The sequence below is a fragment of the Miscanthus floridulus genome, chromosome 10 (genome assembly GCF_019320115.1).
Source record: "Miscanthus floridulus cultivar M001 chromosome 10, ASM1932011v1, whole genome shotgun sequence".
Lineage (NCBI taxonomy): Eukaryota > Viridiplantae > Streptophyta > Magnoliopsida > Poales > Poaceae > Miscanthus > Miscanthus floridulus.
This window is the reverse complement of record NC_089589.1, coordinates 24,156,135-24,170,001: the sequence shown is the minus strand read 5'-3', so window position 1 is coordinate 24,170,001 and position 13,867 is coordinate 24,156,135. Positions and strand designations below refer to the sequence as shown.

The following is a 13,867-nucleotide window of genomic DNA, read 5'->3' as shown; positions in this document are numbered from 1 at the left end:
CTTTGATTTGGTCTGTCATTTTCTTTAGCCATTCATGTCATTTTCCTTATTGCCATTTGTCCTAGTTTCCTTCTTCTGTGTTGATTGTTGACGTGCTTCACATTTTTCCCTCAATATACCATCAATTACTATTATATGAATCTTTGCTTTATGACATAATCGATATTTCAGTGTGGACACTACCTGTTATGTAGACTGCTAAACCATTTTCATGAACTGCTATGAGCCATGACCGGAAGAATCTTGCTTGTTTATGAGACTTTGTATTAGCTAATAATAATAATTTTTGTCATTATTATTGCAGTTACCAACAATAGGTGTCACCTTTTTAATATAAGACAAGATTTGATAAATTTCTAATGCATTTACGTTATTGGCCAGCCTTTCTTGATATCCTTTTAGGTTGGTGCCAAGCATATTACTTCTACATCATTATTCTGGTGGGCCTGGAGTCTGGTATAGCTAACAAATTTGCTGTGTCATGTTAGTTAGTTAGGGCCTATCCACAGCCATATCTCTCGTTGGAGAGGAATCACAGCTCTGGAATATGGCAGATCCTAAGGGACTCTCTTTCATTACAGCGCCTAGCTCCAGTAGATAAATTCTAGGTCGGGTTATCCTTTATTTATGTTGCTCAGACACAAATGTGATTCCTGTGTGTGTGTGAACTCTCTTCTTCTATTAATGCAATGATACACCCAGCTCTCCTGCATGCTCGAGAAAAATGTTAGTCTTGCTTTCAGTTGGGGTTGACCATGCGCCCACATTGTTTGCATTCACCATGCACGTCCTGTCGTGGGCCTTCCCCCACGACGAAGGCAGGCTCTGGATGTTAAGTTGATTCACTTGATTGTGGAGCTTTTTAACCCTCCTGTAAATTATTAATGTTTTCTTTTTTGAAAGTAATTCTGTGAAGCCATTTACCACCCTGTTAACTTAGCCTCTAATGCTTCCTTTTCCATTCATTCCCTTAAGATAGCTTGCATGCATATAGATATTGTTAGTGTGTACCTGCTTATTTTTGTTGATATGGATACTATATGGCATCTGGTTGCAGGTGCCTGTAGACCTTGTTATTGATCATTCAGTACAAGTCGATGTCGCAAGATCAGCAAATGCGCTGCTCAGGCAAATATGGCGCTTGAGTTCCATCGTAACAAGGAACGGTTTGGGTTCTTGAAATGGGGGTCCTCTGCATTCCGCAACATGCTTGTTGTTCCACCTGGATCTGGCATTGTCCACCAGGTATTTTGGTCATATGATTGTTTTTTAAATAACTTAATCCAGTCAAGGTTATTTTATCTATTGAAAACTTATAATCCTCCATTTTACTTTGTTAGGTGAATCTTGAATATCTGGCCAGGGTTGTGTTTAACAATGGTGGGATCCTTTACCCTGACAGCGTCGTAGGCACTGACTCTCACACAACTATGATAGATGGTCTTGGAGTTGCTGGTATAGAGGCGGAAGCTGCAATGCTTGGCCAGGTGAAGTACATTTTGATATCTAAAGAGTGGTTCTGATACTGTGGAGCATTTGTTTTCTTCATCTTTGTTTATGTTCAATGAAAAGAACAAATGTTCGCAAACCTGAGCTTCAGAGATATTATGCGCAAGTACTGTTCTCTATAGTATGGCCTATTTTTTGGTTGATCTGCTTCAGTAACCTGCATACGTACATATTGTTTGTTGTTTGTTTCTTTGTGCAGCCAATGAGCATGGTCTTGCCAGGTGTTGTTGGCTTTAAGTTATCAGGCAAGCTGAAAAATGGAGTTACAGCCACAGACTTGGTTCTAACAGTAACTCAAATGCTTCGGAAACATGGCGTTGTTGGGAAATTTGTTGAGTTTTATGGTAACCATAATTTTTACCTTTTGCAATTAACATCTTCTATTAAGAGCTTCTAGATTTCATTATATTAAGAGCTTCTCTAATATTATATATCTGAACTTCTATATTTTAGGGCAAGGCATGAGTGAATTGTCACTTGCTGATCGGTCGACCATCGCAAATATGTCTCCAGAATATGGCGCAACTATGGGTTTCTTCCCAGTTGATGGAAAGACACTGGACTATTTGAAGCTTACTGGCCGAAGTGATGATATGGTAAGCTAATTGGAGTGTATATATTCAATTTGAGTCTTAAGCACTTAATTCTAATTTTTTTGCTGTTTCAATTTTTAGGTGGCCATGGTTGAGTCCTACCTGCATGCGAATAAGATGTTTGTTGATCACAGCCAGGTGCTTGTCTTTCATGTGTTGAGCAGAAGCAAATAATTCAGTATATGCATATTGTTTTACCTAAAGTTTGTCTTGGATGTAGGTTGAAGCTGAAAGAGTATATTCTTCCTATCTAGAACTTAACCTGGAAGAGGTAGAACCATGTCTATCGGGACCAAAACGGTAATGTTCTTGATTAAATCACACTATTCAGCTATCAGCATATCTTTATCCTCATCTAGTATTAAATTTGATGAACTTTATTGACAGACCTCATGATCCAGTGACATTGAAGAATATGAAGTCTGATTGGCTTTCTTGCTTGGACAGCGATGTAGGATTCAAGGTAAGATTTTCCTTTATGGATTGCAACTTATTGTGTATGTACTGAATCACGGCCTTGCTCTTGTAAGTTAATCAATTGCACTGAATAGCACTCCCGCCTTTCCAAATTATAGTTTACTTTAGCTTTGTTCTATGAGTCAAACTTCTCTAACTTTGACCAAGTTTGAGAAAAATATATTGACATCTACAAGTTAAAATAAATGCACCACCAAGACATTTCTTATGGAGAATTTTATGAAATTAATTTGATATGGTAGATTTTGATGCTTTTTTTCTAAACACTTGGTCAAAGTTAGATAACTTAGGACAGCCAAAGTGAACTATAATTTGTAACGGATGGAGGTGGATATAGATCCAATCAGTTTATACTCGATATTGTTCTGTACTTTGTTTCCCAGTTTCCTTTTGCTATGCTCACTGCAACAATAGCAATGATTGCAGAGAATGCACTACATAATCAGAATTAAGCAAAAAAAAAAAAGCCATAGAATCAGGATAACTATCTAGATTGTCAAGGGCATCTGCTCTTATCTGATAGACATGGTAACAAATAGCTAAGCATCAAAGGACATGCCTCAGACTTATCCTTATCCAATTCTGACGTATAAAATGTGCATAGGTAGTAAAATTCACGTGCATGTTATAATTTATTCTCAACTAGTTGCACCAGGTAATGCCATGCATGTTGCATTCTACTTAAATGTGCCTAGACGGTTGTAGGTTACAACTTGCAACACATAAATCTGCAGAAGTATGGCACGTTATTGTATATATATATAGTATAAAATAACAATCCAAATCAGCTGTAAAACGTTCAGAATTTATGAAAATGTAGTAAGGAGCACTCCCTTCATTCGAAATTACAAAATCATGTAATAACAAAATCATATTCATAAGTATTTTTCGATTCAAATGTAATAACATCAATTTGTGCCAAAAAAAACTCATGTATTAACAAAGAGATTATTAGCCAATCAAAGAACAAAATATGTCAAACTGAGGGAGCAGTTGATAAGAGTCTGGCACAATATCACGGTTCATGTCTAACAAATAACAGTCCAACTCTATATGATAGCAGAACAGAACATATGACTAACAAACATATTTCTTTGCACTCAAGCATCGTTTCCAAAAGCATTCGATTCATATTATGCCATATCGAAAGGCCATCCAGTTCCAAAAGCATTTGTTTCTAAAAGCATTCGATTCACATTTAAGCTACTACGATTTTTTTACCTATGAATTACCGGGGCTGCAGAGGCCGGACGCCGTGCCGGAGATGGTCGCGATGGCCCCAGGTGGTGCTCGACTGAGCGCAGTCTCCTCTCCAGGTTGCGGCGCGGCGAGCAGATGGAGGAGATCGGCCGCGGGCGAGATGAGTCCAGGCGGCGGGCCGCCGGCGGGAGCGGCCGGCGTGGGCGGGCGGGCACGTGCGGGGCAGCGCGCAGGCGCGGCGTTGCGGGCGGGGTGGCGTACGGGGCGGTGACAGGGGCGGCCGGCGGGCCAAACTTTGCCGGTGGAGGCGGCTTCGGGGCCGCGGCCGGCGGGCGAGCGCGAGCACGATGGGCGGGCACGAGCGGGGCAGCGCGGGAGAAGGCGCGGCGGCGCGAGGATGACGGGCAGGGCGGGGGGCGGCGCTGCCAGGGGCGGTGAGGGAGCGAGGGGAGGGGAGGTTGCAGAGGACGCGGTGAGGGAGTGAGGGGCGGCGCTGGCAGGGGCGGTGAGCGTGCGTGCGTGAGTGAGTCTCGGGCGTGGCAGTTAAGTCCTGGGTCATGCCTTTGCCGAGTGTCCGCGATCCGGCACTCGACAAAGCCGGGATTTTTTTAAAAAAAAACATTAAAAATCTTTGCCGAGAGTCAAGCCGATAAGGCACTCGGCAAAGACTATACTTTGCCGAGTGCGAACCCTAGGACACTCGGCAAAGGTATTTTTTTAAAAAAACTTTTCTATTTCCTTTCCCTTTTCCTTAACCGTTTTTTCAAAATTTGTTCCAATACACTTTGAAAATACCTTGTCAAATTCACTCAACAATGCAAATTTGATGCTTCAGCGAAAAATAGACCATGATTTCATGTAGTTATAGCTCAAATTCCATTTATATAATTGCAATTACAAATTAATAATTATCAAATGGATCCAAAAAATCGCTAAAGTTTAACATGACACGATCTTTGATGTCTATTGGCTATACAAAAAGTTTCGGAGTCAAACCATAACTCGACCATCACTTTCACTCCAAATCTTACCAGATCATTCTCAACAATCATGAAACTTCTTCGGAGATGTTTCGGTTTGTAAGCAATGTACGTGACAACTTATGCGACACCTTCTCAATTTTTTACCATAGCCTCCACATATGATATCATGACATCTTATCAAATTTTATGATTTTCGGACTTCCTTTGCTTTTTATAGAATTTAAAAACCATTCAACCACACGCTCGGGGTCATGTTTCCGAAATAAGATGTTCGAAAACCCTTATAATCTTATATGTAAGGCCTCAAACTGGGTTGAATAACATGAATATCAATTTTATACTCATTTTTCCAAATATTTGAATCACTTGCAGTTCAAATTTAACTTAATTCAAAAAATTGCTTGAAATACAATTAATTAGTTAAATATAGCAAATAAATTCAAAAATGCACCAAACTTAAGCATAGAGTACCAAATGTGGTATGTGGAGAGGTGAAAATTTTTGAAGTGCAGGAGTCAAAAAAAATTATACTTTGCCGAGTGTTGCATTTGTACACTCGACAAAGAGCTGACGGCGGCAGGCTGGTTCAACGGCGGGCCAAAATTTGCCGAGTGTGAGACGTTGACACTCAGCAAAGAAAGTCTTTGCCGAGTGGTATGTCTGAGCACTCGGTAAAGAGGACGTCTTTGCCGAGTGCCGAAACTGAGCACTCGGCAAAGACCAGCTTTGCCGAGGGTCATGTCGTTGTCGAGGGTTCGAGTTTGGGCACTCGGCAAAGACAGCCTTTACCGAGTGCCCGAGATAAAAAAAAAACTCGGCAAAGTTCTTGGCACTCGGCAAAGCTTGCAATTCCGGTAGTGTATCACCATCCATATTTTATATTAGACTTGAGCATCAGCTAGCGCTACGTATCAACCCAACATTTTTATTAACATACAATGACGTTGTCACTGCGCCTGGACGCGGGACATGCCGGTCGGGACGTAGCGGATGATCTGATACTGGTGGAGCTCGTCGCCTCGCTCCCAGTCATTCAGACAGTTGGAGCCCTGGCAATAATGGGCCTATGTCTCTTGTGCATGTTGCTGCTGCTTCCTCGGAGGACAAAGCCCCCATATCGTCTGTCTTCGCCTGTGCGTAGCTGTGGGTCGCCGCATGGATCCTTATGGAGACAATGGCACATTAAGTGCTCTGCAGTGTTTCGAGCAGTGTTTCGTTGAGGCCTTCAAGCGTTTGCTTCAGCAGCCGCTGATTGCGTCCCCGCCTAGGCTGCACATCACTAAGGATCTCAATGCTATGACATCGTTCCCAAGCGCAGCACCCTTTTAGCTGCTAAAAACAAGCTCAAAGCACCGAAGCCAGAGGCACAGGCAAGAAAGGTGCTCATGAAAATGCTAGGGCTTCTAGTCGAGATGACGAAGCCTGATCAGGCGTCCTTTGAAGAATTTCAGCAAACCTTCGCCCCGCCGCTGTCCCCTAGCAGCTGGGAAGCCATGCGGGTACTCTTTTCTGGAGGCGCTGACGTTGCCGTCCAGCGACGGACGTCGAGTAGGCAAAGCGGACCCAACGCTTTGCCATGTTGTATCCACTGTCGTAATGTACTGCCGTAGAGTCCTTCGTATGTGTTGTACTAGCTCTAGCTTGTAGACACTCTCGTTTGTTCCTGAATGCTAGCGTCTTTGCCAGAGGGTTTGAAAACAACTAGAAACTTGTCAATGTCGTGTAACTTTGAAACTTTTCTGTCCTCATGAAAATAGGCTACGGCTTGATTGTGAAAAAGAAAAACATGAATACGGCGTTAATTTCCACATCATTTGTGGTGGTGTGGTGTGACTTGTGAGTGCGACCACGTTATTATTAACGATGTGTACAATACGAAAGACGAAACAGAGAGCTGCTGCTACTAGCGGGTGCTACGGGAATCAGTGGCTTTGCCGAGTGCCTGGCACTCGGCAAAGCCCAATTTGCACTCGGCAAAGGCTTTGCCGAGTGCTGCACTCGGCAAAGAACACTCGGCAAAGAACCCGTCGGCAAAGGCGTCTTCGCCGAGTGTCTTTTGTCGGGCACTCAGCAAAGCCTTTGCCGAGTGCCCGACACTCGGCAAAGTTGAAACCGAAAAAAAACCCGAAAAATGAGAATTTTTACCCAAAAAAAATAGAATTTTTTTTATCGATGGAGTCCCCCACCGGCCAGCGCCCACCCATCTCCGACATTTTTCGCGAGAATTTCATGGCTACGCGGCCAACGCGATTCGAACCCGAGACCTCCCGCTGTGCACGTACCTCCTCTACCACTACACCACACTCTCACTTGTGTCTGGATTCCGTTTTAGTTCCCAATATATTATACTAAACCGAGTGTAAATTGCATGTTTGAGGCCCTAAACGAATTCAAATAAAAAAGTTGTAAACTACAAAGTTTCATAACTTTTCGAGATCTACACTTTTAGTTTAGGAAGTTTTTCCATCCGAGGTCGTTTACAAAATTTGAATTTTAAAATTTTGAAATTCAAACACAGTTTTGCATGACAAGATATTTTCAAATAAAAAAATTGTCAACTACAATGTTTCATAACTTTTCGAGATCTACAGAGTTTATTTTGATTGTTTTTTCATCCGAGGTCGTTTGAAAAGTTCGAATTTTAAAATTTTGAAATTCAAATGCAGTTTTGCATGACAAGATGTTTTCAAATCAAAAAGTTGCCAACTACAATGTTTCATAACTTTTCGATATCTACAGAGTTTATTTTGGTTGTTTTTTCATCCGAGGTCGTTTGAAAAGTTTGAATTTTAAATTTTTGAAATTCAAACACAATTTTGCATGACAAGATGATTTCAAATCAAAAAGTTGCCAATTACAAAGTTTCATAACATTTCGAGATCTACAAAGTTTATTTTGGTTGTTTGGTCATATGTTCATCCGACATGGTCGTTCTAACATTGTTCACAAATCTTATATATCTCTCTTGTAGTTTCATAAACTACAAGAGAGATATGTTAGATTTGTGAACAAATTTATTTTCACTTTGTCTTATGAAGAAAATATCAAAACAAACATTGTACATCTTGATGAGTTATACAACTTTATAGTTGAAAACTTTTTTATTTGAATTAATTTACTGTTTCAAAATGTGCTTTGAAATTTTCTTTGCCGAGTGTCAAACAAAAAACACTCGGCAAAGAAGCTCTTTGCCGAGTATAAAAAAAAACACTCGGCAAAGAAGCTTCTTTGCCGAGTGTAAAAAAAAACACTCGGCAAAGAAGCTTTTTTGCCAAGTGTAAATTGCATGTTTGAGACCCTAAACGAATTCAAATAAAAAAGTTATAAACTACAAAGTTTCATAACTTTTCAAGATCTACACTTTTAGTTTAGGAAGTTTTTCCATCCGAGGTCGTTTACAAAATTTGAATTTTAAAATTTTGAAATTCAAACGCAGTTTTGCATGACAAGATGTTTTCAAATCAAAAAGTTGCCAACTATAAAGTTTCATAACTTTTCGAGATCTACAGAGTTTATTTTGGTTGTTTGGTCATCTGTTCATCCGACATAGTCGTTCTAACATTGTTCACAAATCTTATATATCTCTCTTGTAGTTTCATAAACTACAAGAGAGATATGTTAGATTTGTGAACAAATTTACTTTCACTTTGTCATATAAAGAAAAGACCAAAACAAACATTGTACATCTTGATGAGTTATACAACTTTGTAGTTGAAAACTTTTTCATTTGAATTAATTTACTGCTTCAAAATATGCTTTGAAATTTTCTTTGCCGAGTGTAAAAAAAAATAACACTCGGCAAAGAAGCTCTTTGCCGAGTGTCAAAAAAAAACACTCGGCAAAGAGCCTCTTTGCCGAGTGTTAAAAAAAACACTCGGCAAAGAGCCTCTTTGCCGAGTGTCAAAAAAAAACACTCGGCAAAGGCGTCTTTGCCGAGTGCCCGAAAAACAACACTCGGCAAACCACCTGGCACTCGGCAAAGAGCCGGTCTCCACATTCCGGATCGAAGCAACCTAGCCAACTCAACACTTGGAGAAGACCTTGACGTCCCTCCACCACGACTCCATGAGGTACGACATGCCGTTCTTGGTCTGCCCGTACACGCCGAACTTGAAGTAGTGCGAGTCCCCGCCGCGGCCGGGCACGGTCAGGCGGTGCTGGCCGTCCACAAACACCGTCACGTTGGACGCCGCGACATCGTGGACCACGTTGAGGCGGAACCACCTGTTGTAGACGCCGGCGTCGACGACCCTCGTGTCATCGTGGTAGTAGGTGAGGTTGCCGTCGTAGACGTGCAGCATCAGCGTCGTCGCGTGCTCCGCTGCGCCGAAGATCTGCATCACCGACGCGCCCGACGTGCCGTACGGGATGTACCCATAGCCCTCGAACTGCCACACCCCGGAGCTGTAGATCAGCTGCGCCACCGACGGCGATGGCCGTGATCGGAGAAGAATCGAGAAGGAAACTCTTATTAGTAGTGCATATGTCACATCAGATCTTGATCTAGCGTTCTTGGCCTAGCGTTACTGTTACCTCGATCTTGGTCTCTGTGCGGGGGCCGCCGGGGTGGGCGGTGGTGATGGGATGGTCGGTGGCGTAGACCCACATCCGCCGCACGCCGTCGACGAACTCGTACCGCTCGTTCAGCGGCATGTCGTAGGGCTTCTGCACCTTGAACAGCGCCTCAGGCAGCTCCACGGCGGTGAAGCCCTCGGTCAGCAGGTCCTCGCCGCGAGCCGACCGCAACAGGGCGCACGACGTGGACACCAGCAGCAGCTGCAACACGAGCAATGGCGGCGAGGCCAGATGCAGGAACGGAGCGCCCAAGCTACGAGCCATAGAAACTGCTGCACTGAACCTTAGCTTCTCTCTGACGCACGCACACAAAGTCACAAACACACCCTTTCAGTGGTTCTGCCGCTGTGGCTATATATCCTGTATTTTGTAGATGTATATATAGATCACGAGATGTCCATCTCTCCTGTCGTCAACACGCTACATCTGTTTTTGACTGCAAGGGTTGCAAGCGACAAAAGTTGCCGGCGCGCGCGGCGCGTTGTTAATTAAACCGGAGGTTCCGCCGGCCGTCGGAGTTGGTATGCTGGTTATGGATGATCCCCTGAATCCGTGCCAGATGTTTTGTCGCTGCGTTCCTGCCGTCCTGGAATTTTTTTTGCATGGAATCTGTATACAGCACGCGGCCGTGCATATCTAGCGTGTATGCCTGACGTACGCATATCGATAAAAAATTCTGGATCGGTGATTTAGCTACTGGAAGCGTGAGCGAGCCGTGCTTCAATTCCAGCCGAGCCTAGCCGTGCATCCAGTAGCACCCACGGTGTCCAGGCTAGCGAAGCCGAGACACACTGCAAGTAACCGCACGGCCACGCGCTGCATACAGTTTCCATGCAATTTTTTTTCCGCCGTCCTAGTCAAAGCTATTGTTTCCTGCTCACCGAGCCCCAGACGACGACGAGTCCGGGATTGATGAATTATTTTGGGTTTTGCCTAAACGAGACGTGCCACTTACTATGTCGTCCGTTCCGCTCTCACGGCACGACAAATGTGTACTTAGGCACGGCATGGCTCATTTAGGCATGGTGGTGTAGGGAGCCCTCCAAGGGTTTATTTTCAACCTGAGGCCTAGGGACGACTAGGGATGAAAGCGGTCGGGAACGGTCGGGAAAACACCTTAATCATTCCCGCTCCTGCATTTTTTGGCCAGGAACGGTAGCGGGAACGGAAAAGCCAGACGGGAAAACGAATTTGATATTACAGGATATCGGGAACGGAATATTTCGATTGGGAACGTGTGGATTACGATCGGGAATCGATAACACAAAACGGGAACATCGATACATGTAAGTGTAACCACTTAAAACAGTTAGCTCGACGCAACAATTGCAACCATGCATAATCCATATTTAAACAAATGAACAATACGCAGATAAGTTCATAAGATATTAAGATCATAGATTCATAGTCTCATAGTACATAGCACACAACAGTACATCACAGGCAAGGCTGGCAACCACACACACAGGCACAGGCACAACGTAGCTGCCAACAGCCCAACACTCAACTGATGAACATATCATAAGCAGCAGACAACACTACATGTCAAAGAAGCCCAGATCATTTGCATGTGGCCCATCTACTTCGTCATCGATGTCCGCGACATCGTCGTCCTACAATAAATAGGAGGCATCAGTCTTACAGTAACAAACAATGTAGCAAAATGACTTAAGCATAACTCAATTGACAATACCTCAATCTTCAGCTTTGAAGCAAGGGCCTCAATAACTTCAAGATCACCAACAATTGAACCAATCTTCTTATCTGAAAATCAAAGTAAGCCAAGACTCATATATCAACAAGCATGATTATGATAAAATATTGTACAACAACTAAAACTGAGATGATTTTCTAACCTCTTCTTCCTGCAGCAACCCAATCTTTCATGCATATCAAAGCTTCAACCATTTCAGGATCAAGGCTGCTACGGAAAGGATCAACAACACGTCCACCAACGCTAAAAGCAGATTTAGAAGCGACGGTTGAGACTTGTACAGCCAACAAATCATGAGCTATTTTTGAAAGAACATGATACTCATCGGTCTGGTTCTTCCACCATGCCAAGATATCAAACTGACCACTTAGCCTCAGAGGCGGATCTGCCATATACTTGTCCTGCTCATTCATATCATCAGCATCATGCCCACAAGACTCATATAAGAAGTTCTCTAGTTCATCGTCTCCATTGTCCACTAACAGGTCAGCTGTATCTATATCCTTAGCATCATTTGACCCACCTTTAGGCCTCGAAGATGAAGGTGTAGCAGTAGCATAGAACTGGTACAGTTTCTTGATGACATCAACAAGTTCATCAACATAAACTTGAGATGAGGTACCATGAAATTTTCTCATGTAGAACTCTATGAGCCTTTTCTTATATCTAGGATCTAGAAAGCAGGCAACAACAAGTGTAGTGGATGATTTCTTCCAATATTTTTCAAACTTCCTACTCATAGAACTTGCCATTGCACTAATAGTGGTATCTTGACAAACTGACCATTCGTCTAGTAAAATCTTTATCTCACAAAATCCTCTATAGAACAGATTTGCAGTGGGATATAAAGTACCAAACAACAATTCAGTGAGATCAAAGAATTTCTACAAGCATTGGAACAGTTTAAATGCCATGGCCCATTCAGTAGGAGAAGGAGTGATTTTTTCTTACCTACGGCGATCTGACGATTTTAGCCTCATGAATGCATTCTTGTAGTACAAAGCATGTCGAAGCATCAAATACGTGGAATTCCATCTGGTTGACACATCAAGTGAAAGGCCATTGTTTGTATCCAATCCACACTCAGTCCTTTATTTAGGTTTAATTATCAAAGGTGTATAAAGCCAATGGGAAATAAAAGCCAAATCTTTCTGATTTGCGTCTTCTGAAGCACCATGATGAGCATTCTCTAGCACCAGTTCATTTGTATGTGGATCAGCTGCTGACGCACTTCTCTGATGAAACTCACCACTAATTTCTGGCATATGAACTTGTTCCACCAGTAATTTCTGGCATATGAACTTGTTCCAGAATACCTAGCAAATTTTTGCTGTGTTAGGGTTAAGTGGAGAAATGCTAAACATCATTTCATTTGTAATCAAGAATAAAGAAAACATACATTTCCAGCATTGCCACCATCAGGAACACCACCATTTCCACCACCACCAGCACCACTGCCACTACCACTGCCGCCAACATCAGCTGCACCAGCACCACTACCACAACCAGTGCCACCTCCACTTGGCAAAGAAACCCCATCATCAGTTGTTGTTGTTGGACTAGATGTAGGAGTTGCACTAGACAAACACAAACCACTTGTTCACCTTGACATCTTAGACCCTGCCAAGAGAAAAAATTACAGTAAGAATTCAGCCTGTATGGGGACCGCAGTAATGATGAAAATGATGTCCCAGAGAAGTAATCCTTGAAAATAATGATGTTCACTAGAATAGAGTGGCAATCATTATCCATGAAAAATGATCACACCATCTGACTTAGTTTCGTTTAAGGTTTAAAAATGGTATTTGCAGTTACAGTAAACAGTAGGCACTAAAACACTTAATAAAGCAGCACCAGGTTCACGGATAATCAAATTGAGTTCATTATCAAAGATCCACCTTATCAACCATGTCACTGTCCTAAATGGCATTCACTTTGAATCGGACAAACAATTAGCATTTGTAATTTCTTCATTAACCTAGCATACATTGGTTTGTATCTAGCCTAGGTTCGCACACTAGCAGTAGCAATACACCGCTCTATATAACACAGAAGTTCAGTGGTTGAAGACATGCGGTTTACCTGGGGTTGGAGTTAGAGTAGGAAGCGTGGTGCTATGCACCACCACCGGTAGTGGCAGCTCCAGGATGAGCCGGCGCTTGGATCATGACGAGCCAGCAACAGTGGCGGTAGGACCCCCAGTCGGCAGCGTCGTTGGTCCACCGGGGGTCTGGCCGGCTGGGGGCGGCAGGGGCCGGTGGTGGGGGCGGAGGAGGACGGCTGGCGGGGCGGAGGCCGGAGGGCGCGCGATGGGGCGAGGCTGAGGCGGGGCACCGGGGGTCTGGCCAGCTGGGAACGTGTCCGCAGGAGGCTGGAGGCTGAGCCGAGGCGGCGGCTGCGCCTGGAGGCGGCACGCCGGCGCCTAGAGCCTGGATGCGGCGTGATTTGCGTGAACGAGTCGGAGACAGACGAACGGTTAGGGTTTGGCGATGCTGCGATGGCACCGGTTTTGTTCGACTGCGCGGGGACGGACGGGGAGTGCCTACTGAGCTAGGCCAGTGGCGCGGCCGCGCGGGAGTTCCCTAGGCTACATATTGATGTGGGCTAAATATGATGTATAGGTGTACAAAATACGGGAATACCATCGGTAATATTCCCGGCCGAATACGGAAACTGTGAATACGGTCGGGAAAACTCCTTCCCTGATTCCGTTCCTGTTCCCGCCGTAAATTCCCGTCCCGTTTTCATCCATAGGGACGACACTAGATTTTTTTTTGAGTAAAATAGGGACAACACTAGATGAGGTACGGTTGACC

At 43.7% G+C, this 13,867-nt stretch overlaps 1 protein-coding gene across 1 annotated transcript; it reads left to right on the top strand.

Moving 5' to 3' along the window:
- Positions 1-1,451: 1,451 nt before the first annotated feature.
- On the top strand, positions 1,452-3,031 carry LOC136488226 (aconitate hydratase-like). Its single transcript, XM_066485229.1, has 7 exons — positions 1,452-1,487; positions 1,709-1,853; positions 1,963-2,105; positions 2,184-2,240; positions 2,323-2,402; positions 2,490-2,565; positions 2,963-3,031. The coding sequence occupies exons 1-7, from the start codon at positions 1,476-1,478 to the stop codon at positions 3,029-3,031; spliced, it is 582 nt and encodes a 193-aa protein (XP_066341326.1). The 5' UTR covers positions 1,452-1,475.
- The last annotated feature ends 10,836 nt before the right edge of the window (positions 3,032-13,867 follow it).

Coding starts and splice junctions, on each gene's coding strand:
- LOC136488226 (XM_066485229.1), top strand. Junction 1,854..1,962: donor GAAATTTGTTGAGTTTTATG/GTAACCATAATT, acceptor TCTATATTTTAG/GGCAAGGCATGAGTGAATTG. Junction 2,106..2,183: donor CTGGCCGAAGTGATGATATG/GTAAGCTAATTG, acceptor TTCAATTTTTAG/GTGGCCATGGTTGAGTCCTA.